At 42.7% G+C, this 26,610-nt stretch overlaps 1 protein-coding gene and 1 long non-coding RNA gene across 4 annotated transcripts in view; one reads left to right on the forward strand and one right to left on the reverse strand.

Annotated features, from left to right (window-relative positions):
- The window catches only part of LOC141273666 (uncharacterized), a 207,473-nt gene extending 203,686 nt beyond the window's left edge, over positions 1 to 3,787 (reverse strand). Inside the window, exon 1 of the long non-coding RNA XR_012322116.1 lies at positions 3,615 to 3,787. This is a non-coding gene — a long non-coding RNA (uncharacterized lncRNA). The remainder of the gene's footprint in view (positions 1 to 3,614) is intronic.
- NOLC1 (nucleolar and coiled-body phosphoprotein 1) overlaps positions 623 to 26,610 on the forward strand; it is a 33,898-nt gene continuing 7,910 nt past the window's right edge. The window contains exons 1-13 of one of the 3 annotated variants that reach the window (XM_073685829.1): positions 623 to 824; positions 3,906 to 3,961; positions 4,583 to 4,704; positions 10,709 to 10,818; positions 14,147 to 14,270; positions 14,564 to 14,664; positions 14,761 to 14,911; positions 15,693 to 15,830; positions 16,260 to 16,340; positions 19,178 to 19,333; positions 19,662 to 19,784; positions 22,666 to 22,806; positions 23,342 to 23,503. In XM_073685829.1, coding sequence (XP_073541930.1) covers positions 714 to 824; positions 3,906 to 3,961; positions 4,583 to 4,704; positions 10,709 to 10,818; positions 14,147 to 14,270; positions 14,564 to 14,664; positions 14,761 to 14,911; positions 15,693 to 15,830; positions 16,260 to 16,340; positions 19,178 to 19,333; positions 19,662 to 19,784; positions 22,666 to 22,806; positions 23,342 to 23,503 — 1,576 coding nt within the window. In that variant the 5' untranslated portion in view covers positions 623 to 713. Of the gene's footprint in view, positions 825 to 3,905; positions 3,962 to 4,582; positions 4,705 to 8,364; positions 8,490 to 10,708; positions 10,819 to 14,146; positions 14,271 to 14,560; positions 14,665 to 14,760; positions 14,912 to 15,692; positions 15,831 to 16,259; positions 16,341 to 19,177; positions 19,334 to 19,661; positions 19,785 to 22,665; positions 22,807 to 23,341; positions 23,504 to 26,610 lie in introns of those variants that run through there. The other 2 variants (XM_073685828.1, XM_073685831.1) reach the window with 2 other exon arrangements.

Consider the following 26,610-nt stretch of genomic DNA (forward strand, 5'->3'; position numbering starts at 1 on the left):
AATATATACCTGGCAGGAGCCCATACATTCTGCTGCCTCCAATAATATATACCTGACAGGAGCCCATACATTCTGCTGCCTCCAATAATATATACCTGACAGGAGTCCATACATTCTGCTGGCTCCAATAATATATACCTGGCAGGAGCTCATACATTCTGCTGCCTCCAATAATATATACCTGACAGGAGCCCATATATTCTGCTGCCTCCAATAATATATACCTGACAGGAGCTCATACATTCTGCTGACCCCAATAATATATACCTGACAGGATCCCATACATTCTGCTGACCCCAATAATATATACCTGACAGGATCCCATACATTCTGCTGACCCCAATAATATATACCTGACAGGAGCCCATACATTCTCCTGCCTCCAATAATATATACCTGACAGGAGCCCATACATTCTGCTGGCTCCAATAATATATACCTGACACGAGCCCATACATTCTGCTATCTTCCAGAATGTATTGGCTCCTTCCAGGTCCTGTGAGTAGCCCATACATTCTAGCTGGCTCGCTTGGGAAGACGTAGAATGTACGGGCTGCAGTCAGGACTTGGAAGGAGACAATACCTCTAGGCTCAACCCTTCGTCCTGGCGCGTGTTCCGGTGACGACATTGTTTTGCGACAAGCAGCAAGTCGCTCCTTCCTGTCTCCACGTGATTGCTGTGGTGCAGCGTGTGCGTGGTTGGAGCGAGAATCATGGCGGATCAGCGTGTGGTGCCCAGCGATCTTTTCCCTCACGTGCTGCGTTTCCTGCGCGATAACCAGTTCACTAATGCAGCGAAAGAGTTCAGGAAGGCGACAGGAGTGGTGAGCGACTGGGCAGCCATGCTGCATGTAATGGGGGCCGCAGAGTGTGGGCAGTCCCGGGGCTATCTGAGCGGTGCCCCCTATATTCTGCCTCAGCATTGCCCGCTGTGCCTGGGGGGGGGGGCTATGCATTGCTCCCTTGCCGTACTGGGTTGTTTGGGCAGGCTCTGCATTGCTCTCTGGCCTTACCGGGGGGCTCTGCGTTTCTCTGTGGCCCTACCAGCGGGGGGCTCTGCGTTGCCCTGTGGCCCCACCGGCGGGGGGGGGCTCTGCTTTGCCCTGTGGCCCTACCGGCGGGGGGGGCTCTTTTTTGCCCTGTGGCCCTACCGGCGGGGGGCTTTTTTTTGCCCTGTGGCCCTACCGGCGGGGGGGCTCTGCGTTGCCCTGTGGCCCTACCGGCGGGGGGGCTCTGCGTTGCCCTGTGGCCCTACCGGCGGTGGGGCTCTGCGTTGCCCTGTGGCCCTACCGGCGGTGGGGCTCTGCGTTGCCCTGTGGCCCTACCGGCGGTGGGGCTCTGCGTTGCCCTGTGGCCCTACCGGCGGTGGGGCTCTGCGTTGCCCTGTGGCCCTACCGGCGGTGGGGCTCTGCGTTGCCCTGTGGCCCTACCGGCGGTGGGGCTCTGCATTGCCCTGTGGCCCTACCGGCGGTGGGGCTCTGCATTGCCCTGTGGCCCTACCGGCGGTGGGGCTCTGCATTGCCCTGTGGCCCTACCGGCGGTGGGGCTCTGCATTGCCCTGTGGCCCTACCGGCGGTGGGGCTCTGCATTGCCCTGTGGCCCTACCGGCGGTGGGGCTCTGCATTGCCCTGTGGCCCTACCGGCGGTGGGCTCTGCATTGCCCTCTGGCCCTATCGGTGGGGGGCTCCAGCAATATGTCCTGTTCACACAGCCCTGGGCCACTTCCTGGCTGGCCTTCTATAAGCTCATTTAGATGTCAGACTTTGGCATACAAGTTCTTTGTGTTCACGAATAGACCTCGTATCTACTGTAATCTTTTAGGATGTTCACAAGTGAGTGAGCCCCCTAACATATGTCGCGGGATAGGGTGGGAGATCGCAGTCTGTTGCTGATTGTCCTGATATTCTGGTGACAGCTGTCATGCAGACTTGAAAATAGATGCTTGTGTAAACCTGCGGTCAGCAAAGAAATGTCAGTACAACAGTAGTTTTTTGGGCTTTGTACACTCTGTAATCTGTTGGAGGTAACTCAGGCATATATTGACAATTGATACACATTATAAAAAATATACTGCATTGGTTGCTTTTTTTTTTTTTTTTTTTTTACCCCCTGGGAAAATGCAGCAGACTACTTTTCTATATACAACATAAGAACATTTCTTTATACCTAAATATGGCACATTTTTATCTGTTTGATAGCGAGAAAATTAAATAAATGTGAACTGATTCCAATATTTAAATAATCTGGAGTAACCTGCATCTTGTTAAGAAACTCTACACTTTTCTTGTCACTTTGCCATTATGATGCAAGATGCAGCAAGTATTTGGTACCTGCTTTGTCAAACAACTGCAATTCAAAGGTCCCTAAAGGGAAAGTCTAGATACATTTTTTTTCTTTATTGTTCTTATTAAAGGTAATCTATCATCATTTTTTTTGCCACCTAATCTGAGACACACAACGAAGTGGCAGAGATCCTGATTCCAGCGACGTGTCACTTACTAGGCTGCTTGCAGAAGTTTTGATAAAAAAATCAGTTTTTTCATTAGGAGATGATCACTAGACTAGAGGACCAGTAATCCTGCTGCCAGGTAGTCCTCCATAATCATGCCCTCTGTATAAACCTGCCCACGCCACTGACTGACAGCTTTGTGCATAGGCAAAATCTGTGTTGTAGGTGGGGTTATACAGATCTCAGCATTTAGAGAGCTGGCAGATCTGCAGCAGAAAAAAAGTTTTGATTTTATTCAAACTGCAACAAGCAACCCAGTAAGTGACACATCACTGGAATCAGGGTCTCTGCCATTTCATCGTGCTTCTGGCAGATTGGGTAGTAAAAACCTGGTGACAGATTCCCTTTAATGGGATTGTTTCAAGTTCTTACATGGGTAAAATTGGAAAATGCTTGTTAAAATAAACAACTTTGCCATTTACCACCTATTATTCGCAAGAACAGAGAGAATTTTAAGTTCATACTGTACAGCTCATTGCCCAGGTTACTGGCCATCCTGCGCTCTGAGTGTCCGGCTACCTAGGTAAGAAGCCATGCTACTACCAAACTTGTGGCTTAGAGCCTGCTCACTCCTTTGTGTCGCTGGTCGGATCGCTGGATTCAGCACTAAAATTAAAAGTGGCATAGAACAATATTTCAAAAAACATCAAAGAAAAAAAGATACAGCTTTACCAACACCAGGTCAGATTATCAATGCAGCAGCAGGATGCAGCAGACCTCCATGATAAAGGTGGGGGCAGCACATGTGCAAAATACTACAGCCACTCACTAACATCCCAATTCATGGAGGGGTGGCTGTGTAGTATTATACATGCACATGGATGGGACTTGCATAGGACGCCAGTCACACAGATGCATGTGATGCACAGTGTTTGGCTTACAGCCTATTAATAACGCCCATACTATTAGATCAGGTGGGATGTCCAGCTCTAATTGAGTGCACCCCACAAGACAGACACCCCAATTCACCCAACCAACATTAAAGGACCCTGCTGCATCCTGCATAAAAATGGAAAAAAAGTGCAAAAAAATAATGTATAAGATAAATACGTTAAATGAGATATTGGTCGATATTTTGGCCAAAATAGGTAAACTCGCAACTCACGTCAAGGGTCCTCATGCTTGTGAGTCCTAACACTTGCACTCCCTGTGTTTCTCCCAGCGTGGTAGGCCTGCAGCACGACCATACCTCTGGTCAGCACTGCCAGTCTTCAGGAGCACACCGCCCCCAGCAATCAGGAATTCAGGAGGCAGAGAAGCAGTGTGGTCCTGAAGATACAGCACAAGAAATTTAATTATATGTTTAAGAACCTATGTTTGCACAAAAACCTCAGCAATGGCCCATGTGTAACAAATGTCAATGTCTCTAATTTACCTTTTTTTCCACCTATGACAGAAGGATCAGGACGCTAGCCCGGCATCACTTCTTGATATCTTCAGTGACTGGATTAAGTAAGTTACTTAGTCTATTTTATACAACTTACCTGTGTAAAAGCTAAAGTAAAAGTAGAAAAAATACTGTAGATGTGCTAGTTTGACTTTTCCAGCCACCATTGAATAAAATCTGCTGTATCGATAAATAAAAGATAACCTGAAAAGTGACATTTTGTACACGTCCAATGTAAATGTCTAAACAGAGGAACACAATTTGTTTAAAGAAAAGTCACAATAGTCTTAAAATATTTTAAGGGCTTTTCCCCATAGAAACTGTCACCCTGTGGCCTATTAGGGTACAAGGATGTTGTGACTTTATCTCCAGCTCCTGACCAGCTGCTGGCCTCTGATTGGCCGGCAGAGTATTTTGCCACTCACGGACCCGATGGGTCTCTGCACCACAATACTCTTCATCTGAATGTGTGTCCAAGGACGCACATCCAGTTGAAGCTGGCTCCGGGTTCCTACCACACACTCCTGCATCAGCCCGGTCGCAACCTCTGAGACCGCAGTCGTTACACCCCTGCTTACAAGGTATATGCACTTATTGTTTCCGCTGCACTAGTCTTTAAGTGCAGGCTTGCTTTTCCTCATTATATGTAAAGCGTTTCATATCTGTTGATTATTACATAATTTCAGATCACCAGATTCAAAGAAAAGGAAACATCCTATCAATGGTTTACCAGCTAAGAAATCTGGAAAGGAATCCAGCAGCGATGAGAGTACCAGTGAAGATGATGAGCCACCTGCAAAGAAACAAGGTAAAACATCAGACTGATGTGTTGCTTTTCTCAAAGCTTAAAGTGCTTTAAAGGCGATGTACACCGTCACAGATTTTTTTTTCCCAAGAGCCTAAATATTTTTTTATTTTTCTGTTGCCATAGACATGTGAGGGCGTGGTTTTTGCTCGCTAAGCTGTAATTTTGAATGATACCATTAATTCTGCCATACAGTGTAATGAAAAATGGAGAAAAAAATTCCACATGGGGTAAGATGGTGGAAAAAAAAACCCAAACAGTTCCTCAGTTTACTTTTGAATATTTTTTATGGCGTTTATTGTGTGGTTAAAATGACCAGGAAACAGGCGATACCAAACTTGCATTCCGGATTTTGTTACAAAACTCTTTTTCCAAGACCTGCAGAATATTTTTATTTTTCTGTTAATGTAGATTAATGGGACTTGTTTTTGTGTGTAGAGCTAACCTTATTATTGAGACCAATATTGTGCACATATGATGCTTTGATTACTTTTTTAAAAAAATTTTAGGCATGTGAGGTTACCGCAGTTCTGGCACTTTGATTTTTTTTTTAAAATAACCTTTTAGTCCTTTTAGGGGACTTGAACCTGTGATCGCTTGCTTTAGAGCTTGTATTATACACTGCAATACAACCATATTGCAGTATATAGGGGAATTCTCAGTCTGCTATTGAGCACACAGAGCGCTGACATGACAGAAACGGGGGCTTTCAGCATTGTAACCCATAAGTACCCCCCCCCTATTTGTGTTGTGGGAGCTTATGTGTGCAAGCATTGGCCCTCATACTATTGAAATGTCGCTGTTTGAAGTTTGACAACAACGTTTAAATGTTTAACAGCTGCAGCTAATGTAACTGGCATCACAGCAACATGTGGTGGGAGCTTAGTTCCTGAGCCGCCTTCACACATGCTGACCCCTTCCCAGGTTGTTAATTCACGTCCTAATGTGAGAAGGGGTTAAGTAAATGGTCTTCATCAAAAAATTTGCACTGTACTGGAGCTGCAGAGTGTCTAAGTCTTTTAGCTGATTACTTTTGCAAAACTGATAAAAATTTATCAGAGCACCTGATTCTGACAGCTCTCTACTACTCCTTCTGTGTTAGGCCTCATTCACACATCCATGTACGTGAAAAAATGATACCAGTGTCATCAGTGTGTGGTCCATGTGTCAGTTTTACCATCAGTGTGTCAAGCGTTTTCCTCAGATGGATACATAAATTACAAAGTTTCTCCTATCCTTGGCAATGTTAAGTATGGACACCACGCCATCCTTGTGCTGTACGTGTTTTCATGGACCCATAGACTTGTATTGTACTTTTCATCTGTGCTGCTGGAAATAAACTGACATGTTTCCGTGAATTTTGCACGGACACTAGGTCCACAAAAAAACAAGGCCATACGAACAGCATAATAGATTATAATGGGTATATGTTGTATCCCTTAAAAACACGACTAGAACACGTACGTCTGAATGAGGCCTTAGAGATTACTGCAGATTTGTGTACAACCACTCCCTCCAGCTGAGATGAAAGTACCTAAACTCTTAAAGAAGTCCACTACTTTTTGATTGATGCCCTATCCACAGGATAGGCCTTCAATGTTTGATCGGCTGGGGTCCAACACTCGGCACCCTCGCCGGTCAGCTGTTATTGGTGCCGGCGGCCAGAAGTGATTACCTGCGGAGCTTGGCTGTCCATCTGTAGTGGCCACCGTGGGGTATTGCACATCCGCTTCCCATTCATTTCAATGGGAGGCGGATGTGCAGTAACAGGCTATCGACCAGGAGCAATGCACATGGAGAGGGAATAGGTGCTGTATTCGAGCTGTGCTGACACATGAGAGTAAGTGAAGACCGCAGCACTCTGCTACCCACAGCTTACAGTAGCGTATTACAGGGGGCAATACTCCAACAAGAGCAAAATCTGAAACTAATATCAGGCTGCAAACTACCGTATTTTTCGGACCATAAGACGCACCTAGGTTTTAGAGGAGGAAAATAGAAAAAAAAAATAAAGCAAAAAATATGGTAATGATACCCTGTTAAGGGGGAGGGGGTCTGCTGCTGACACTTTTATAGTGGTAATTCTGTTAATATCCCCATCCTGGTATATATGTCCCCCTCCTTCCTGTTATACGTGGCCCCCATCCCCATATGCATGCCCTCCCCTGATCCCCATCCTGGTAATGCATGGCCCCCCTGATCCCCATCTTGGTAAGGCAAAGCCCACCTGATCCCCATCTTGGTAAGGCAAAGCCCACCTGATCCCCATCCTGGTAATGCATGGCCCCCCTGATAACCATCCTAGTAATGCATGGCTCCCCTGATCCCCATCCTGGTAATGCATGGCCCCCCTGATCCCCATCTTGGTAAGGCAAAGCCCAACTGATCCCCATCCTGGTAATGCATGGCTCCCCTGATCCCCATCCTGGTAATGCATGGCCCCCCTGATCACATCACACTGTGCACACAAAAATAAACAATCATACTCACCTCCTCTCTCCTCCAGCGCTGCGTCCCGCTCTGCTGCCGGCAGGGATCCTCACTGTGTGAGCCGCACATGGCGTCCCTGCTATGCGCCCTCATACTGTGAGATGCTGTGCCGGAATAGTCACTGCTCCTCACGCCGGGACTCTGTGCGTGGGGAGCAGTGACCATTCACTCTTCTTAATAGCGCGCACACTGTGCCTGCAGCGCGGCTCCTGCTGCTGCCCTGAGGTCATGTGTGCCCGCTATTAAAGACCATGACTATTCATTACAACCCATCGAACACTCGCATAGCACTCGCATGGCATACGGTTTTAGGTGAGAAAAAAACGCATTATACTTGCCTGACACTCTCCCAACTTTTCTGGCTGAGAATCTCAGCTTCTTTTATATATGCAGATGTGCATATAGATGAGCCTAAAGATGAACGGATCAGGAAAATTTTTAATTTGCCTGTTTGCTCGGATTTTACCATAGAATTCAATTTGCATGTAATGTCCATATGTTGTCTTTTTTTAACATAGCCCGAAAATACTTTCATGTGAACATAGCCGAAGGCTCAGTACAGTTAAAGAAGCTTTATGTATGAAAATATTCAGACAAATTTAAACTAAATTCACACTTATGATCAGAGTTCGGATTTTCTGTTTTGTGATAGCAAGAAAATAAAAAACCGATGCGGATGGCAAGCTTAAATGGTACCAGATGGACCGCATTGACTATTTTTTTGGCATTCATAATATTCTGCCTTTTTTCCAGTAAAACTTGAGACAAAACCACCTACCCATGGAGGGAAAAAGATGACACACAAATCATAAAAAAATGTCTTTGTCATGCTGCACTTGTCATCTTGTGGCCCCTGGCTCTTCAGCTGAAGTCACACAAGCTCCACATTCTTCACCCCTGTACTAGACATGTCCTCTCTTCCTGTTGAAAAGCTATGGCTCTGCCTATGATTTCCTCCACTCAGGGTGTTTCTGTGAGTGTGAACAGTCCCTCTGACATGTCCATGGCTGTCTGTCAGCCCTGCACTCTGCCTGCGGTCTCTTCAGAAACTCCCAGCAGTAAGCTGAGACACATGTATAGCAGTCACATATGTAATGCATGTTTCCTATGTGGGCAGGCTCCGGGGAAGTATTGATACAGTGGGCGGGGAGGACACGTAAGTGTTTACATTTCTGCAGCTCTCATTGGCACCTACAGTGAAGAGTGGAGCAGTCACTCCACAGAGAGGACGGGAGGGAAAGGGCTGTCTGATGAGAGCTCTCACTGACCCAGGGACATGGTGCTTCTCTGTGTGAAAGGTAACATGGCTGTACTGCAGAGGGTGTCATAGCGAGCACATTGTAGCAGCAGTATGGCTTCTGCTGCCACACTGCTGTCTGTGTGCCCGCTATTTAAGACCATGACTATTCACTGCACCCATGGGAGTGGGTTGTAGGGAATATTCATCGGCTTTAATAGCAGGCACACTGACCGCAGAGCGCTGCAGGAGCCGTGCTGCGGCTCCAGTATGCCGGCTATTAAGGCAAATTAATATTCATTGCTCTTCACGCCCATGGGCGTGGGGAGCAGTGAATATTCATTTTCTTTAGTAGCTGGCACAGCGCAGGCTGCAGCAGGTGGCTGCTGCCTCCTGTGCCCCGCTCATCCCCCGCTGCCGCTCACCCCCCCCCACACCAGCCACAATATATAGTATGTACTATGTATGGCTAGTATTCAGACTATAAGATGCACCCCCCACATTCCTCCAAAATTTTGGAGGAAAAAAGAGCGTCTTATAGTTAGAAAAATACAGTATATATCAAGAGGTTTATGAATGAATGAAGATTGCAAACAAACTGATTTTATTAAATACAGTGGGTACGGAAAGTATTCAGACCCCTTTAAATTTTTCACTCTGTTTCATTGCAGCCATTTGGTAAATTCTAAAAAGTTCATTTTTTTTTCTCATTAAAGTACACTCTGCACCCCATCTAGACTGAAAAAAAACAGAAATGTAGACATTTTTGCAAATTTATTGAAAAAGAAAAACTGAAAGTATCACATGGTCATAAGTATTCAGACCCTTTGCTCAGTATTGAGTAGAAGCACCCTTTTGAGTTAGTACACCCATGAGTCTTCTTGGGAATGATGCAACAAGTTTTTCACACCTGGATTTGAGGATCCTCTGCCATTCTTCCTTGCAGATACTCTCCAGTTCCGTCAGGTTGGATGGTGAACGTTGGTGGACAGCCATTTTCAGGTCTCTCCAGAGATGCTCAATTGGGTTTAGATCAGGGCTCTGGCTGGGCCAGTCAAGAATGGTCACAAGATTGTTCTGAAGCCACTCCTTTGTTATTTTAGCTGTGTGCTTAGGGTCATTGTCTTGTTGGAAGGTGAACCTTTGGCCTAGTCTGAGGTCCAGAGCACTCTGGAAGAGGTTTTCATCCAGGATATCTCTGTACTTGGCCGCATTCATGTTTCCTTCAATTGCAATCAGTCGTCCTGTCCCTGCAGCTGAAAAACACCAACATAGCATGATGCTGCCACCACCATGTTTCACTGTTGGGATTGTATTAGGCAGGTGATGAGCAGTGCCTGGTTTTCTCCACACATACCACTTAGAATTATCACCGAAAAGTTCCATCTTCGTCTCATCAGACCAGAGAATCTTATTTCTCATAGTCTGGGAGTCCTTCATGTGTTTATGAGCAAACTCTATGCAGGCTTGCATATGTCTTGCAGCGGGGAGAGGCTTCCTTCGGGCCACTCTGCCATAAATGCCCGACTGGTGGAGGGCTGCAGTGATAGTTGACTTTTTGGAACTTTCTTCCATCTCCCTACTGCATCTCTGGAGCTCCGCCACAGTGATCTTGGGGTTCTTTACTTCTCTCACCAAGGCTCTTCTCCCACGATTGCTCAGTTTGGCTGGACGGCCAGGTCTAGGAAGACTTCTGGTGGTCCCAAACTTCTTCCATTTAAGGATTATGGAGGCCACTGTGCTCTTAGGAACCCTGAGTAATGCAGAAATTCTTTTGTAACCTTGGCCAGATCTGTGCCTTTCCACATTTGTCTCTGAGCTCCTTGGCAGGTCTTATATAGACAGGTGTGTGCCTTTCCAAATCAAGTCCTATCAGTTTAATTAAACGCAGCTGGACTCCAATGAAGGAGTAGAACATCTCAAGGAGGATCACAAGGAAATGGACAGTATGTGACTTAAATATGAGTGTCTGAGCAAAGGGTCTGAATACTTTTGACCATGTGATATTTCAGTTTTTCTTTTTTAATAAATTTGCAAACATTTCTACATTCGTTTTTTTTTCAGTCAAGATGGGGTTCAGAGTGTACTTAATTAAGAAAAAAAAAGAACTTTCTAGAATTTACCAAATGGCTGCAATGAAACAGTGAAAAATTTAAAGGGGTCTGAATACTTTCCGTACCCACTGTAAGGCAACCAATAGCACAAAATTTATTTATTTTTTACATTGTACTTGTTAACCAATTGTAAGTGTTTAATGAATCTTTCTTTTGTGTATTTTAGCCACTTCAGCAAGCAAAAAGCCCATCACCAAAACTCCTCCACCAAAGAAGGCCAAAAGCAGCAGTGAAGACTCCAGTGATTCTGAGGAAGAAGCTAAGAAAGCTCCACTAGTATGTTAAACATTGTATTAACTCCTTAATGACCTATGGTGTACATTTGTCATGGATCGCTAATGTCAGTATGAAGCAGGCTTAGCAGCTGAGCCTGCTTAATACCAGGCAGACGCCGGTTGTGTTGTTTGCTAGGCTTTGTGGCCACGATGCGTTTTTTAAGCGTTTCCGCAGCGGCAAAAACGCTGCAGAAACGCTTAAAAAACGCATGGTAGAAGGTCTGCCATGTCCCCCAATGATCCGCATGTGCTGTGCACATGCTGCGGATTATCATTGCGGAAAAATACGCAGCATGTCCATTAATTTTGCGGACACGCAGCGTAATTGCCGCCATTGACTTGCATTGAAACGCATATTATCCGTCTCAGCACATTTGCACACACGGATAGTATGCGTTTCTATGTGCGGATGGTACCCGGGTGTGGAGGAGAGGAGACTCCTCTGGACCCGAGTACCATAGAACCTGTGAAAAAAAGAATAAAATAAATATTATATTTACCTTCTGATGGGCCCCGCTGCGCTTGTCTTCACTTGCCGGCAGCGCGCTGTGGACTGAAGGACCTTCGCTGACGTCATTTAGTCATGTGACGGCAGGTCCTTAAGTGTACCGCGAGCTGCCGGCAGCCAGGATGGAGGGAAGCAAGACTGCGGGGGCCATCGTAAGGTAAGTATAGATTTATTTTTTTATTTTTTACCATTCTTTTATGGTCACACTATATAAATCCATGCTTTTTGCATGGATTTTTGTGATGCTAAAATCGCTTGGAAAGCGCTTGTCAACCCACATGTGGAAATGCATGTGAAGAACGCTTCACATCCGCTTGTCCCTGGCAGGAAAAACGCATGTACAATCCGCATGCGTTTTTTCTGCCAGGGAGATGCAGAAACGCTCAGGAAAAATCCGGAGCATTTCTGCATCATGGGCACATAGTCTTACTCTAGCCACTGGAGTTGGCTCTGATCTCTGCAGTTAAACCATTTTAAATGCTGTTGTCAATCTCTGATAGTGGCATTTTATTGACGCCAGTGCAGGGTTGCCATGGCAACCAGGAGACTGTTGACGAGACCATGTAACTGCTTTCTTTGTTCTCTTAAGAAGCTCAGTCCACAAGCTGATCTTTTTAGAACATTGATTTCCCTATATATTGGATTACTTTGGTATTGTAGGATATAGTATAAGAGATCAAACAATTGCAGGTTCAAGTCCCCTAAGGGGATTAAAAAAAAAGTAAAAATGAGAAAAAAAAACAAAACTTTATGAACAATGCATAAAATAAAAATCTAAGCTTAAATCGACCCATATTTTCCCCTACAAAAAATTAATAAAAATAAACATTTGGTATTGTTGTGTTCAATCTATCAAAATATAAAATAATTTAAACTGCACGTTTAACACAGAAGAAAAACTATTTGAAATTGCTATTTTTCAGATGCTGTACATCTGTACAATATGCAATAAAAATAACAAAACAAAATGACATTTGTATCCCAAAATAGGATCAATCATAACATCATCTCAGGGCACTAAAAAACAAGCTCTCATACAGCTCCATGGAGATAAAAATAAAATTACGGGTCTCAGAAAACAACACATGTAGTTGTGTTTTTTTTTTTGGGTTACCACTAATTTAATAGGAGAAAAAATGGACAAGTTTGGTATTGCTATAATTGTACTGACCTGGATAATCATGTCGCTAGATCATTTTACCACACAATGTAATATCAAATTGCAAAGCAGTAGTGGTGGAATTGTGTAGTGTTTTCCATCCCCAATTTTACTGCATTTATCATTTTTTCCCCCTTTTTTTAGTACGTTGATATGGTTAAATGAATTGTCATTTAAAACTACAACTCGTCACTTAAGTTTAATAAGCTCTCATAAAGTCGACGATAACAAAGTTATAACTTTTGAAAAAAAGGGGAGCAAAGAAATAAGAGTTAAAAACTGTCCAGTCTCGAAGGGGTAAACATGGTGCATTTGGTAAAGATAAAAAAAGAAAAAAACCTGTAGCGCTGATACAAGAGGAGGAAAAAAAAGAGCGCAAAAAACGAAACATTTGTTTGTTTTTTTAGCGGTTAAACAAATTTTGTGTTTGTATAGAACCAGTTTTGCTAACGTCTTGGATCTTTTTCTCGCAGTAATATTGTGATTAGGAGTGGAATGTAAACTGATAAAAAGCACAATGAAAGATTTCCACTACGGCCAATTTCACACGTCTATGAAAAATGGGCTGTACTCTGATCACAACACCCGGGCCGACCGCCGATTCTCCTGACCTGAGTTAACAGCCCCACACGTATATATGCGACAGTTCAGCTTGGATCAGGAGGGGGAGCAGGGTATTGCAATCCAATTATGGTCTGTGTTTCAGGGTGTGTTAGGCTGTGGGCCCACGTAGCGTTTTTCAAGCGTTTATGCTGCGGAATTTCCGCAGCATAAACGCTAGGTAATCCGCACCCCATGGTCCCCAAGGGGATTCCGCATGTTCTATGCACATGCTGCGGATTTTTCCGCAGCGTTTATGCTGCGTACAAAAATCCGCAGCATGTCATTTAATTTTGCGGAAGTGCAGCGGAACTCCCGCCATTGACTTGCATTGAGACGCACAGAAACCGCGACTGTACATTTTTACAAGCGGCTTCTATGCGTCTCTATGTGCGGATGGTACCCAGTTCTGGAGGAGAGGAGACTCTCATCCAGACCTGGGTACCATTGTACCTGTAAAAAAAGAATAAAATAACAAATAAAGTTTATACTCACCTGTCCGGCGGCTTCTCTCTGAATGCCGGCATCGTTTGAGGACCTGCGGTGACGTCACAGTCATGTGACCGCAGGCCCTTCACCGCTCTGTCTCGCGATATGCCGGCAGCCGGGAACCAGCCAGGAAGCAGCGCTGCAGCCACGCCGGGGCCTCGGGGTGAGTATAGCTTTATTTGTTTTAATTTTTACGGTTCACACTGTATAAATCCATGCTGTTTGCATGGATTTATACAGTGTGACCTAGTTGTCAAGCACTTTCCAAGTGATGCTATCGCCTGGAAAGTGCTTGTCAATCTGCATGCGGAAACGCATGTGGATCCGCATGTATTCTGCAGGAAAAACGCATGCACAATCTGCATGCGTTTTTTTCTGCCAGGGAGATGCAGAAATGCTGCAGAAATTTTCTGCTTCATTTCTGCATCGTGGGCACATAGCCTTAAACCAGCCTAACCCTGTGTTTTGCGTCCACTTCGTGTATTAGCCTTTTCTTCTACACTCTGATCAATTGGAGTCTCCCACCCATATCATTGCCCTTAATTTTTCATCTTTTTTTTTTTTTTTCTTCAGAAAAAGGCCACACCTGTGGTGAAAGCAGCGAATGTCAAAACAGCACGTCAGAAAAAGGCCGAGGTCTCCAGTTCAGAAGATGAAGCCCCAAAGAAGAAGCAGCCACCTGCTGCCAAGGCCCCAGGTACAAGTCACTTGTTCACTTATTTAGGCTCTGCTGTTCCATTTATAAATCTATAAGCAGCAGAAAAGTTTCATAGGTTTTTAATCTCTTCGTGCTATGTGGCGTACATTAAAGCACTCAAGTCTCCCAACTATGTAGTCCTACAAAACCTCTGCTGCAGGATAGCAAACAGTTGTATATATCCCTAAGTAGTGCCAATAAAATCCACAACTTACCCCACAAAAACAAGCCCTCATGCTGCTTTATGTAGTGTGCCTAGTAAGTGATGACCATATGTTTTTACTTTAAAGTAGCCGCAAAGGCGACTCCAGTAGCAAAGACTGCCGCAGCAGCAAAAGGCAGAAAATCTGACACCAGTAGCAGCGAAGAGTCCGATGACAGCGAGCCAGCAAAGGTAAAGCTCTATTAAGAATACGGTCATATGGCACAATGCCATGAAACTCAACTGTTCTGGTTCTATTGAGGGCTTTTCTTTTTTTGTATACTACAGACCGCTCCTGCAAAGGCTCCACCAACGAAGTCTCCAGCTGCTGCTAAACCACAGGTTAATAAAGTAGCCAAGGGAAAGCAAAGCTCTAGCAGTGATGACTCTGACAGCTCTGAGGATGAAGCCCCAGCCGCAAAGGCCAAGCCAAAGCCAGGTAATAGATTTTCCAGCAACGCTTGTGACTGCACCGTCCCCTCCTTCAGCTGGCCTTAGTTTTCTGTTGCATACCCAAAACTGTTAGGACGTATAGATTACCTGAGCTGCAAATGTTCAGATTTGGTTTCAATCACGCAGTTTTTACTGGTGAATACAATTAGTTTCACCTGTAAAAATCACATGACCATAAACCGCATCACGAAACCACAACAATTTTCTTGTAGAATTGATGTTAGGTTTTTTTTTACCTCCATTTTGACCATGCAGGAAAAAAAAAAAAAAAAAGAGCGAGCACATCAGCAGCACCTGACAGACATTATTGGGGCTCATGCAAATGTCCATTGTTCTCAGTCCGGTCACAAATCGCAATGCAAGGACTGGCCGTGGGTCTCCCGACCAGAGTGTAACAGCCTTCTAAAAATATATGAATCTATCGTGTTCCGGTTGTGAGACCAGCGGCCAGTCCGTCATTGCGGTCCACGATCAGACTGATCCATGGACGTCTGCATAAGCTTTCCGTATATGGCAGAGCACAGCAGCTGCTGGTGAACACAGTTCTCTACAGAGAGTTACCGTAATGAACATGTACTTTGGGGACAGTCTTCACATCTTGCCATTGGAACAATAAATATAATCAGATATTTTTATTTTACAGCTTGACTTTGCATATGCTTGGCATAAAAATGTGTTATTAGGTTTCCTGTATCTGTTCAGATTATTTATTTCCAGCACAAGTTTTAGAGCTGATCCTTTTTGTTATCTGTTTCTATAAAATGAAGGTGCGTACAGTGCTGTTCCTCCCCCTGCAGTGGTAAAGAAAGTGGGTGCAAAAGCTACTCCTAAGGCAATTGCTAAAAAAGCAGAAAGCAGCAGTGACTCTTCAGACAGTGAGGAGGAAGAACCACCAGCCAAAAAAGGTACATTTATTCATTTTATTTTGGGGAATTGCTTGTTAAGTATCAAATTTAACACCTTGCCATGAAATAATGTGAATGTTTGTCAGCAGTGGGGTCACCGTTTGTGGAGGGGCTTAAAAGCTTTCTCCACATTGAACAGATGCTGGCTATGTGGTATTTTTTCACCATTTCATCCCACTAAGATTTTTCCCCCTCGTAAGGCTGTGTAAAGGGAAAAATAAAATTGCCTCTTGAAAAAGGGGAGGGAAAAATGCAAATGTAGGAACAAAAATTGGTTGCGGAGGGGGTTAACAATCTGAACTGTGTGTTGTTGTTGTGTTTTTTTTTCTTAAAAAGACCTGTTAATAGGGGGCTGAGATCCAATATCCCTCCTTCACTTGAATTAACAGCCGAAGGTTTCAGTGGTGTAAGATGCATTTGTGTTTGTAGGTAAGACCACTCCAGGCAAAGCCCCTGCACAAGCAGTAAAACCAGCAGCTAAAAAGGCAGAAGAGCCATCCAGAGATTCAGGTTAGTTTTACAAATAAGTGGGACTTTTTCTCATTCAAGGGTTTTATTGAAAAATTTTCCATAACATTTAAAATGCAAAAACAAAGTGTACCGAGCAATCTACATAGTGATTCAATCTACATAGTGATTCAATATACAAATAGACCAAAGGACAGAAACAAGAGGGGGTAGGGGAGCATTTGTAGAAAGACATTTGTCTTTTTAAAGGGGATTGTCTCATGTAGAAAACGCTTCAAAAAAAAAAAAATGAATAAAGCTTAGTAACTATTAGGCCATGTTCACACATGTTGGGCTTTTCAGTGTATTTGGCTGCAGATTTGTATGCAGATTTTCAGCTGTGTTTTGCAGTACCAGCAAAGTCTACGAGAAACCAGAATTCTCTGTTCATACATCTTGTTTTTGTTTTTTTTAATTTTGTGCCTTGGTTGGGTTTTTGGAAAATAGAGCTTGTCACTTCTTTCAACCTTTTTTAAGTGTTTTTTTTCACCCATAGGAAGGTAATGAGTGGTGGAAAAAATGCAGGTACATTTTTTTCAGCGTTTTTGATGGCAAAATATAATGGGGTTCTTTTTTTTTCACAGACCTCTATGTACATGCATAAATAGAGACAGAAGGACAGTGAAAAAAAAATCATCAAAAAATGCAGCAAAACCTGCATTTTTGACTCAGCTGATTTCCTGCCAGAGATCAGTTTTGCTTCAGATTTCTGATGTAAAAAAACACAACATGTGGGAACATAGCCTTACTCTCTTACTATAGTAAAATATAAAACAATGTTCTAGTTTTGTCCCTATGACATATATCCATCATGGAGCAGGTTTGGGTGTGTGAAGTGGGTTCTTTAACTGAACCCACTCCAGGTAAGGCATGTATCAGCGGTGTTACATAGCTTGCACCTGCCTTTAACAGCAGCAATGGGAGCTAGCTCCTGGCACTACTTTTTAACCCCTTAAATAATACTGTATAATCGAAAACTGTATTTAAGTTGTGGGGCTTAAATACCCCTTCAGTGCCATCTTGGTATTTTTTCTTTGGTGTGCACTATATATTGTAGTACTGTGGTATTGTAGTATATTGTATATATGATCACAGGTTCAAGTCCCCTATTGAGACATGAAATTAAAATTAAAGTGTAATCGGTGTTTCAAAGGAAGAAAATCGAATCACCCCAGTTAAAAATAAATACTTTTTAAAAACGCGCATATTTGGGATTGCTGTTTCTGTAAAAGTATCTACTATAAAATGATTTAACACGTGCACTAAAAGCCATAACAAAAAAAAAAATTCAAAATGGTCATTTTTGGTCATCACGTTTACCCCAAAAAGTAACCAAAACGTGAGAACCCCAAAATGGTATTACAGAAAAAAAAGTACAGCTTGGCACAGCCCCATCTATGGAAAAATAAGATTTATGGGTGTCTGAGTATATGGCAACACATTTTTGGAGTGCTTCATATTGCCAGAATATTTTTACTACACAATGAAAGCCTTTAAAAATGAACCTGAAAAACAAAACTGCATTTTATTACCTGTTTTTTTAGCAAATGATATGGTAAAGTGAATGATGTCTTTCAAAATTGTAACTTGATCAGCAGTAACAAACTCCTGTAGAGTGATGTTATGACCCTTGGAAGAAGCGGAAATAAATGACGTTAAGGTGATAAGGACAGTAATATTCTTCCCCAAATATAACAACTAGTATATAATATGTCAGGCCTGTTTGATGCTGGCTCAGGAATTGAGCCCACTGCTTTGCCAGCTGATGATGGCTGTGTTATTCAGCAATCATCTGCCTCTAACAGCAGCAATTAGAGAGGAGCTCTGCCCGTGGCTGTTAACCTATTACATGCCGCTGTCAATCGGACACCAGCATTTACTGCGTACAAACCGTCCAGGGGGCTACCGGGCCATAGGCCTGATTGTGGGGCCCAATGGGTTGCAATGACAACCAGGGGTCTGCTGTAATCACGTTGCTTCCTTGACTGCCAGCCTATTGCTGGCATTTATAGGAGACTGTGATCCTTGCTATACACCGTATTGCTGTGTATAGTATAAGTGATCACAGGATCACAGGTTCAAGTCCCCTTAAAGTAAAAAATATAGCAAAAAAAAAATGTAAATATGTAAAAATAAAAAATAAATACAAATCACAACCTTTTTCCCCTATTAACAATAAAGAAACAAAAATACATGTGGCATCGCTATGTCTGAAAGTGTGATCTATCAAAATTATAAAATTAATTAATCTGATCAGTAGACTTTGTAATAAGAAAAGAAATCAAAACGCCAGAATTGCATTTTTTCGCCTGCTGCAACCTAAAAATATGCAAAAAACAAGCCCAGCTCCATTTTTGTTTACATTTTTATACCAATTTTCAAATTTATTATTCATGTTTGGTATCTCTGTAATCGTATTGACCTGTAGAATCTCATTGCCAAGTTATTTTTACAGTATAATGAACCCTAAAAACAAAACTCAAACTATTGTGGAATTGCACTTTTTTTTCTCAATTTTGTCACACTTGGAATTTTTTTCCCCAGTATATCATTTTATAAAATGGTGTTATTAAAAAGTACAACTCTTCCCACCTGAAGAACAATCTCTCATAGCTATATTGATTAACAAAAAAAAAAAAAGTTATGGCTCTTGGAAAAGGGGAGGAAAAAAATGATTGCAAAAAACAAAACAAAAAGAAAATTGCCATGTCGGGAATGACATTGTTCTTTTGGTTGAAAATTATTTTTCATTACATTTAGTTGCAAGTCGTTAATCACACCACTTGTAGGGCTTAATGTCATCTTATATCTAAGAATAAAAATTTATTAATTTCCATTAGGTTTACGTGATGAAGATGAAAAAAAGGTGTCCAAGCCTGCACCAAAAAATAGTGCTGGCAAGGCTTCCACCCCGTCAGCGCAGAAAAATACTCCTGTAAATAGTTCTGCAAAGCCCCCTCAGAACAAAAAAGACTCCAGCTCCTCTGACAGCTCTGGTGAGTGTTTCCTATTTTCTAGTAAAATTATTTAAATGGCTGAGATAACTTGCATTTTGTTAAAATGTTACTCTAAATGTTGTTTTAGTTGTCTGAACCATATGCTTTTAATCTTGCAGAATTTCTTTAACTTTTATAATGCAGCACAGATTTAATGAAGTTCATGTAAAGGGAGCCTGTCAGCTGATGCATGCTGTCCAAACCATGGCTGATACATGCTTCCCACGGTTTGGGCAGCTTGTATCAGCTGACAGATTCCCTTTAATAATATCAAATAATGTCCATAGCTGCGGCTACATAGTCAGTAAAATTATTCTTTTATTAACAGACTCAAGCGATGAAGAGAAGAAGGCTCCCGCAAAGCCTGCTGCAAAATCTCTGGCTGCAAAGCCTGCTACAAAAGTGACCCCTGCAAAAGCAGCCAAAAAGGAGTCCAGTTCTGACAGCTCAGGTGAGAAGCCTGTTTTAGGCATGCCTAACATACATGGCAGTGCACAGCATACTGCTGTGCAGACGGAGATGTCCTCCCCTAGAAGCTATGCACATGGCTGGCAATATCTTCATATACACACGTGGTCAAAATTGTTGATACCCCTCGTTTACTGAAAGAAAAACCCACGATGGTCACAGAAATAACTTGAATCTGACAAAAGTAATAATAAATTAAAAATCTATGAAAATGAACAAATGAAAGTCAGTCAGTGCTTTTCAACCCTGCTTCACCAACAATTTTGACCACGTGTGTAAGTAGCTTCCAGCAGCACACGCAAGGGTTTTTGTCAGCTTTGTACCAAACTATTAAAAAAAAAAAAAAAAAAAAAGTTTTCATTAAGTCTGAAGCAGATGGAGATACAGCAAGTATCTTTTTTGTGACGAATGTGGAAAACCGCTGTGTTTTTGAAGACTACAGAATGTCGCTTCTTTCAGTGTTTTTTTTTCAGCATTTTTGCACCCACAGAAAGCAATGCACAAGTGCGAAGACGCAGCAAAAAACACAGGTATCAAATTTTTGTGTTTTTGATGCCAAAGCCTTAAGGAAGTTGCATTATCGTTTTTTTTTTGGGTGGCACTAAACTTTATCAGCATGCACAAGAAACAATAACGCCACAAAACCTGCTTTTTTGAAGCTGCTTCTTTACTGCCAAGAGAACAGGTTTTGCCTGCGGAAAAAACGCATCAAAAACACCAACCCGTGAGCATAGCCTAATGCTGTCATGACTCAGGATTTTCTCCCCACTAATTTTGCTGTAGTGGGTAATGTTATCGACAAATTTGCAAGGTTGTGTGCGCACTGTGGATTAAGTTTTTTATGCCACCTGCAATATAATCTTGCCGTTTTTTTTTCTCTCCACTCATATATTCTACTGTATTTGTTGTGGCATGTAATCCACTTTAATAATTTTTAACATCCACCATGGCTGACCCCCTTCATGAATGGGCGATGTGTGTTGGTTTTTTTGCGCTTCTATTTTTTGCTCCCCTTTTGTCAATAACCGTAACTAAATTTTGCATTCGACATACATACCTATAGGAAGGCTTCTTTTTTTCTTTCTGTGGGACAAGTTGTAGTTTTGAATTGCACCATTCATTTTACCTTATGTACTGGAAAACAGGAAAAAAGTGTAGTGAAATGGTGGGAAAAAAAAAATCGATTCCGCCATTGTTTGTTTTTATGGTATTCATTGCCCCCCTAAAAGTGATCTGACAACATAATTTCCCTGGTCAGTACAATTAGGCTGCGTGCCCACGAAGCATTTTCCAAGCATTTATGCTGCGGAATTTACGCAGCGTAAACGCTTGGGAAACTCTTGGTAATCCGTCCCCCATGGTCCCCAATGACGAGCCGCAATGTCAATGCCCATGCTGCGCTCAAAAATCTGTAGCATGTCCATTAATTTAGCAGACAAGCAGCGTAATCGCCGCCATTGACTTGCATTGGACCACGTGACATCCGCATCACTGCACAAGCGGATATCACACGGTTCAATGTGCGGATGGTACCCAGGTCTGGAGGAGAGGAGAGGAGACTCTCATCCAGAACTGGGTACCATAGAAACTGTAAAAAAAAAGAATTTAAAATAAAAAATAAAGATTATACTTACCTTCCGATGTCCTCCCGGTGTTTTCTCTCCTCCGTCTGGTCTGTTGTATGGCTCGCGGTGTTGTGAAGGACCTGCCATGACATCATTGAGTCATGTGACCTGTCACATGACTCAATGACGCCACCGCAGGTCCTTCACACCACCGCGAGCAGTGCAAGAGACTGGACGCAGCAGAGATAACACCGGAAGGTAAGTATAATTTTATTTTTTTTTTTTTAAACTAACTAGGTCACACTACTATAAATCCATGCCGTTTGCATGGATTTATATAGTGTGAACAAGTTGTCAAGCACTTTTCCATGGGATGCTAAAATCGCTTGGAAAAGCGCTTGATAACCCGCATGCGGAAATGCATGCAAAAATGCTTGACAAACGCTTCTACCTGGCGGGAAAAACGCATGTAAAATCCGCATGCGTTTTTCCTGCCAGGGAGAAGCGGGAAAAATATGCAGCATTTCTGCATCGTGGACACATAGCCTTATGGTGATGCCAAACATGCATAGTGCTTTTTTTATTTTTTTTTTTATTTTTTAGGGGTATTCTCAATGTTCGGAAACCATCCCCTATCCACAGAATAGGGGATAACTTCCTGATTGTTAGGGGTTTGACCACTTGGGCCCCCACCGATCTTAGGAGCCAGTGCTCTGAGGAGCCCCACAAAGTGGAACGGAGCGGCTGCCCTGGGCTGGTTTATGGCACTTCCCGTCCTTAGGGAAATCTAGGGCAGAGCTGGTGAAAGTTTAGGCGTTCTGCATACGTAATCCCTTGTGGGTGCCAATTATACTATACAGTCAGCTGTAATGAAAGATGTCTGCTGGCTGCAGTTTAATACCTTATATTCCTCTGTAAATGATGATCATGGCATCTAAGCATTTTTACAAAAGACTCCTTGTATTGCAGTTGTAGGATGCCTGCCAGATGCTATATAGTTGTGCGCCCCATGGTTTGCCTTGTATGTGACTGTAACAGGCACTGCAACTTCTATCATGTAACATAAATGTAATGTTTAATAGTAATGTTCATCATTCATCAGTCAAATCTGATTGCTCTGTTATGGACATGTTGTGTTGTAAACTTGACGTACTAAGGAGTTATTCTATTGCTGCTCTTTGTGTAAGTGTATTACAGTAGCACTTGTATTAATAGCTATGCCAATTAGGTTAGAAAAATCAAAATGGAGACTAAAAACCTGTATAGCTTGTAATTACATTGATAATCCTTCATAAACAGACTCAAGTGATGAAGAAGATGAGGCACCAGCGAAGTCCGCTGCAAAAACGCCACCTGCAAAAGTCGCTGCAAAAGTGACCCCCGCAAAAGCCACTGCAAAAGCTGCAGCAGCAAAAAAGGATTCCAGCTCTGACAGCTCAGGTGAGGTGGTTGTTTCTTGCCAGTCTTAAAGAGGACCTTTCACCACTTTTAGCATGTCAAACTTTATTTTGTCCTGTAATAATAAGATACCATGAGTGGGTTATTTCCACAACCTGTTATTCTGCAGTCAACAATTCATTCTAATGGCCCAGAATGATGATGTGTCCTCTCGGCTATTTAACGCCCTAGATGCTGCTGTCGTGATCAACTACGGCACCTACTTTAGTGTTTTTTTTTTTTTTTTTTTTTTGCAGAAGCATGAGGCTCCCTGTAATGCAATTGGGTTTACTATTAGGCCAAGCGGCATTTCATGTAATAATGCCATTTTATCAGACACATCCAACTCTGGTATAGCTGTGCTGTATTTCACTCTTGACATTAAAACATATGATGTCTTATTTCTGCTATGTAAATTTTGTGCAGAAGCATTAGTATTTCTAACCATCCATAGCTATGCCTATAAGGTTGTAATAATAAAATGGAGATTACAGACTCTGGATTGGCCATGTGTTAAATTTATAATTTGTTTATACAGATTCAAGTGATGAAGAAGATGAGAAGGCACCAGTGAAGCCTGCTGCCAAAACCCCAGCTGCAAAGCCAGCTGTGAAAGTGACCCCTGCGAAGCCCGCTGCCAAAACTCCCCCTGTAAAAGCTGCAGCAGCCAAAAAGGATTCAAGCTCTTCTGACAGCTCAGGTGAGGTGACTCTAATATCTCTACAACAGATTATAGAAATCTAAAGGTGTTTAAAATATGCCATAAGTATTAAAATGCTTAAGCAATTTTTAACACTCTGCTTCCTTTTTAGCACAGGCATATATAATGTTACATATAAAATTTCCTCTGCCAGTAGATTCTTGCCCTCAGGAAGGGCTATGGATTTCTTCAGGGAAAGTGAGTGCTTCAATGAGAGATGATGGTTAATTGTAATACCGGGGGCTATATTGTATATATTGATTCATGACTGATCAAAGTTATCCATAGACACCAAGTCATGTATAAGACAGTGCAGAATGAATAGATACCATATTTTATAGGAGCTGTAGAGACAAACGCCCCGATTCATCCAGACCGAGACGTTCACGTTGATCTTGATGAGTTGATGAGGGGGCATATTGGAGTCAGATGCTCCTAGTTCACTAAAGGGAAGGTGCCATCCAAAAAAGGTCAATTGAAAAAAAGTATTAATGGTTTCTTTAAAAAATACCGTATTTTTTCGGACTATAAGACGCAGTTTTTTCCTCCAAAATTTTGGAGAAAAGTGGGGGGGTGCGTCTTATAGTCCAAATGTATACTTGTAGCTGTGAATAGGCGGGCAGCGGTGGAGGAGCGGGGCACAGGAGGCAGGAGCCGGCGGCTGCAGCTCTTGCGTGCGCCTGCTATTAAACGAAAATTAATATTCACTTCTCTCCACGCCCATGAGTGTGTGGAGCACTGAATATTTGTTCTCTTTAATAGCACGCACATTGTCAGCCCAGCTGTCGGCTCCCTGCAGCGGCTCGGTGGTCACATGTGCTCGCTATTAAAGCACATGAATATTCTCTACTCCACACTCCCATGGGCGTGGGGAGTAGTGAATATTCATGCTCTTTAATTGCGAGCACTCGTGATCGCCTGCCCCGCATCAGGAGCCGTGGCTGGGCTGACACTGTGTGCGCTATTAAGGAGAGTGAATAGTCACTGTTCCCCACGTCCATAGTCCCGATGTGGGGAGTAGTGACTATTCCGGCAGCTGATCTTTGCGCCTGAGGGCGCATGGCAGTGATGTCATGCGCGGCTCACACGATGAGATCAGCTGCTGCTGGCAGAAGAGCAGGACGCAGCGCTGGAGCAGCGGGAAGGAAGGTAAGTAGAATCCTTTTATTTTTGTGTGTGTGCATGGGGCTGGGGGTGCCATGCATACCAGGCTGGTGGGGCGGGGGGGGCATATAGAATTGGGGGACATTACCCCTATAACAGTGTCAGCAGCAGACCCTCCCCCATAACAGGGCATCATGGCCACATTTTTTTCTTTAATTTTTTTTCTATTTTCCTCCTCTAAAACCTAGGTGCATCTAATGGTTCGGTGCGTCTTATAGTCCAAAAAATACGGTATTTGTTTTCAATATGAAAAATAATTTAAAAAGTTTGATATTTTCCACTTTTAAACACTATGGGGAGCAGCTAGACGCTGAAATTTGCCATGAAAAGCTAATGTTCGACTAGCTCACATTATGGCTGCAGTGAAAGTGGGCGGGTTCTGCTCACATGTGGGTCACATCACTCATCCCCTCCCCTATTAGGCGTCTGCTAAAGGATAAGAGAGGATGAAGTTTAGGATCACAGTTAGGAGCCATTTTGTTGGTGACTGCCAGTGATACTGAGATGTGGACCGTGTCTCTATGGACGGCTGGCAGCGCAGATTGTTAGTGCTGCTCAGTGTATGATACACTCTGCGTATTTAACCCCAGCTTATCACGTGCTGCGATTAATCCCGGCTTGTGTTAAACTTCCCATATCTAACTGCAGAACGTGTTACACTACGCATATCTAGATACAGGGCTCAGTGTGTGTAGTGCATCACATGATGGGATTAGAGACACAGGTCTGGGGCGTATCACACATGATGGGATTACATACACTGGTCTGGACCGTATCATGCATTATGGGATTAGATATATGGATCTGATATATATATTGAGATCCTATAAATGACTTGGGGCACATGGCCGCTCCTTTACACTGATACATCACTGATACATCTGTATATTACCTTGGAAAATAACTTGTCTTAAAAGATATTAACACAATAAAGGCATTTTTATTTTTTTTTAATTATTATATTTTTGTTTTTAGCAATTCATTTTCATTGAAAATATTGCACAGTTTACCTTGCATTGCATTGTTTATTGCTGGCTGAAGAATAAGATTTGGGGCAGGGGCGTACATAGAAATCATGGGGCCCCATAGTAAAAGTTCTAATTGTGCCTCCCGCCCCCCTCCCACCCATAATAATAAAAATAAATAATAATTATATTCGACTGTGTCTCACAACTTTGCAGCCCTTACAAAGTAATTTTACTACTATTAAAACCCCTATATTCCCCTTTCATTGCCCCATAAAGTATGAAGCCAACAAAAGTGCCCCACCAGCAAATGAAAATGGCAGCCACAGTGGCTGCAGAAAAACATTAATAAATGCAAAGTTAAATTTAATGGTTTGTTTTTTATTTAAAATAATTGATTATATAGTCAAGTATTAACATAAAAATCAATGCACCTTCTCTTTAAGAGGCACACATCTAAAAAGTGGCGCGCTCCTCTACACAAATTTTACTCCAGTAAGGGTCTGGAGTGAGATTTGTGGTGTAAGGTATGCCACAGCTAATTTTAGCAGAGCTAGGCAAACCTAGCTTAAAAACGTCAAGTCACAAAATTTTTGCACGACTACACATTGCTCAAATACATTGTAGCCTTTCAATTTGATTTACGCCAGAATCCTGTTGGAATCGCTTTGATGAATCATGGCCAAAGACTGATTCATCAGCACTGGCGATTACTACACAAGTCCTAGAGTAAAAAAAATCACTAGGATGTGCCAAATTCATTAGAAGGCACATTTCCCTTATTGAATATAACATCTATTGGTGCTGCTGTGTGCCAGATTCATAAATCTAAAACCTTTTTCTACTTTTATACTTCATTTTTTTTACATTAAATAATTTGAATTACCCACATGTATTTGCACAGCCTTCACTGCTTGACAGTAATTTGAGATTACAAAATCTATTCTTGGTTTGTGTGCAGCTTTTTGTAATTTATTT

This window comes from Phyllobates terribilis, unplaced genomic scaffold (genome assembly GCF_046119375.1).
Source record: "Phyllobates terribilis strain yellow unplaced genomic scaffold, ASM4611937v1 Scaffold_5__5_contigs__length_657084704, whole genome shotgun sequence".
NCBI lineage: Eukaryota > Metazoa > Chordata > Amphibia > Anura > Dendrobatidae > Phyllobates > Phyllobates terribilis.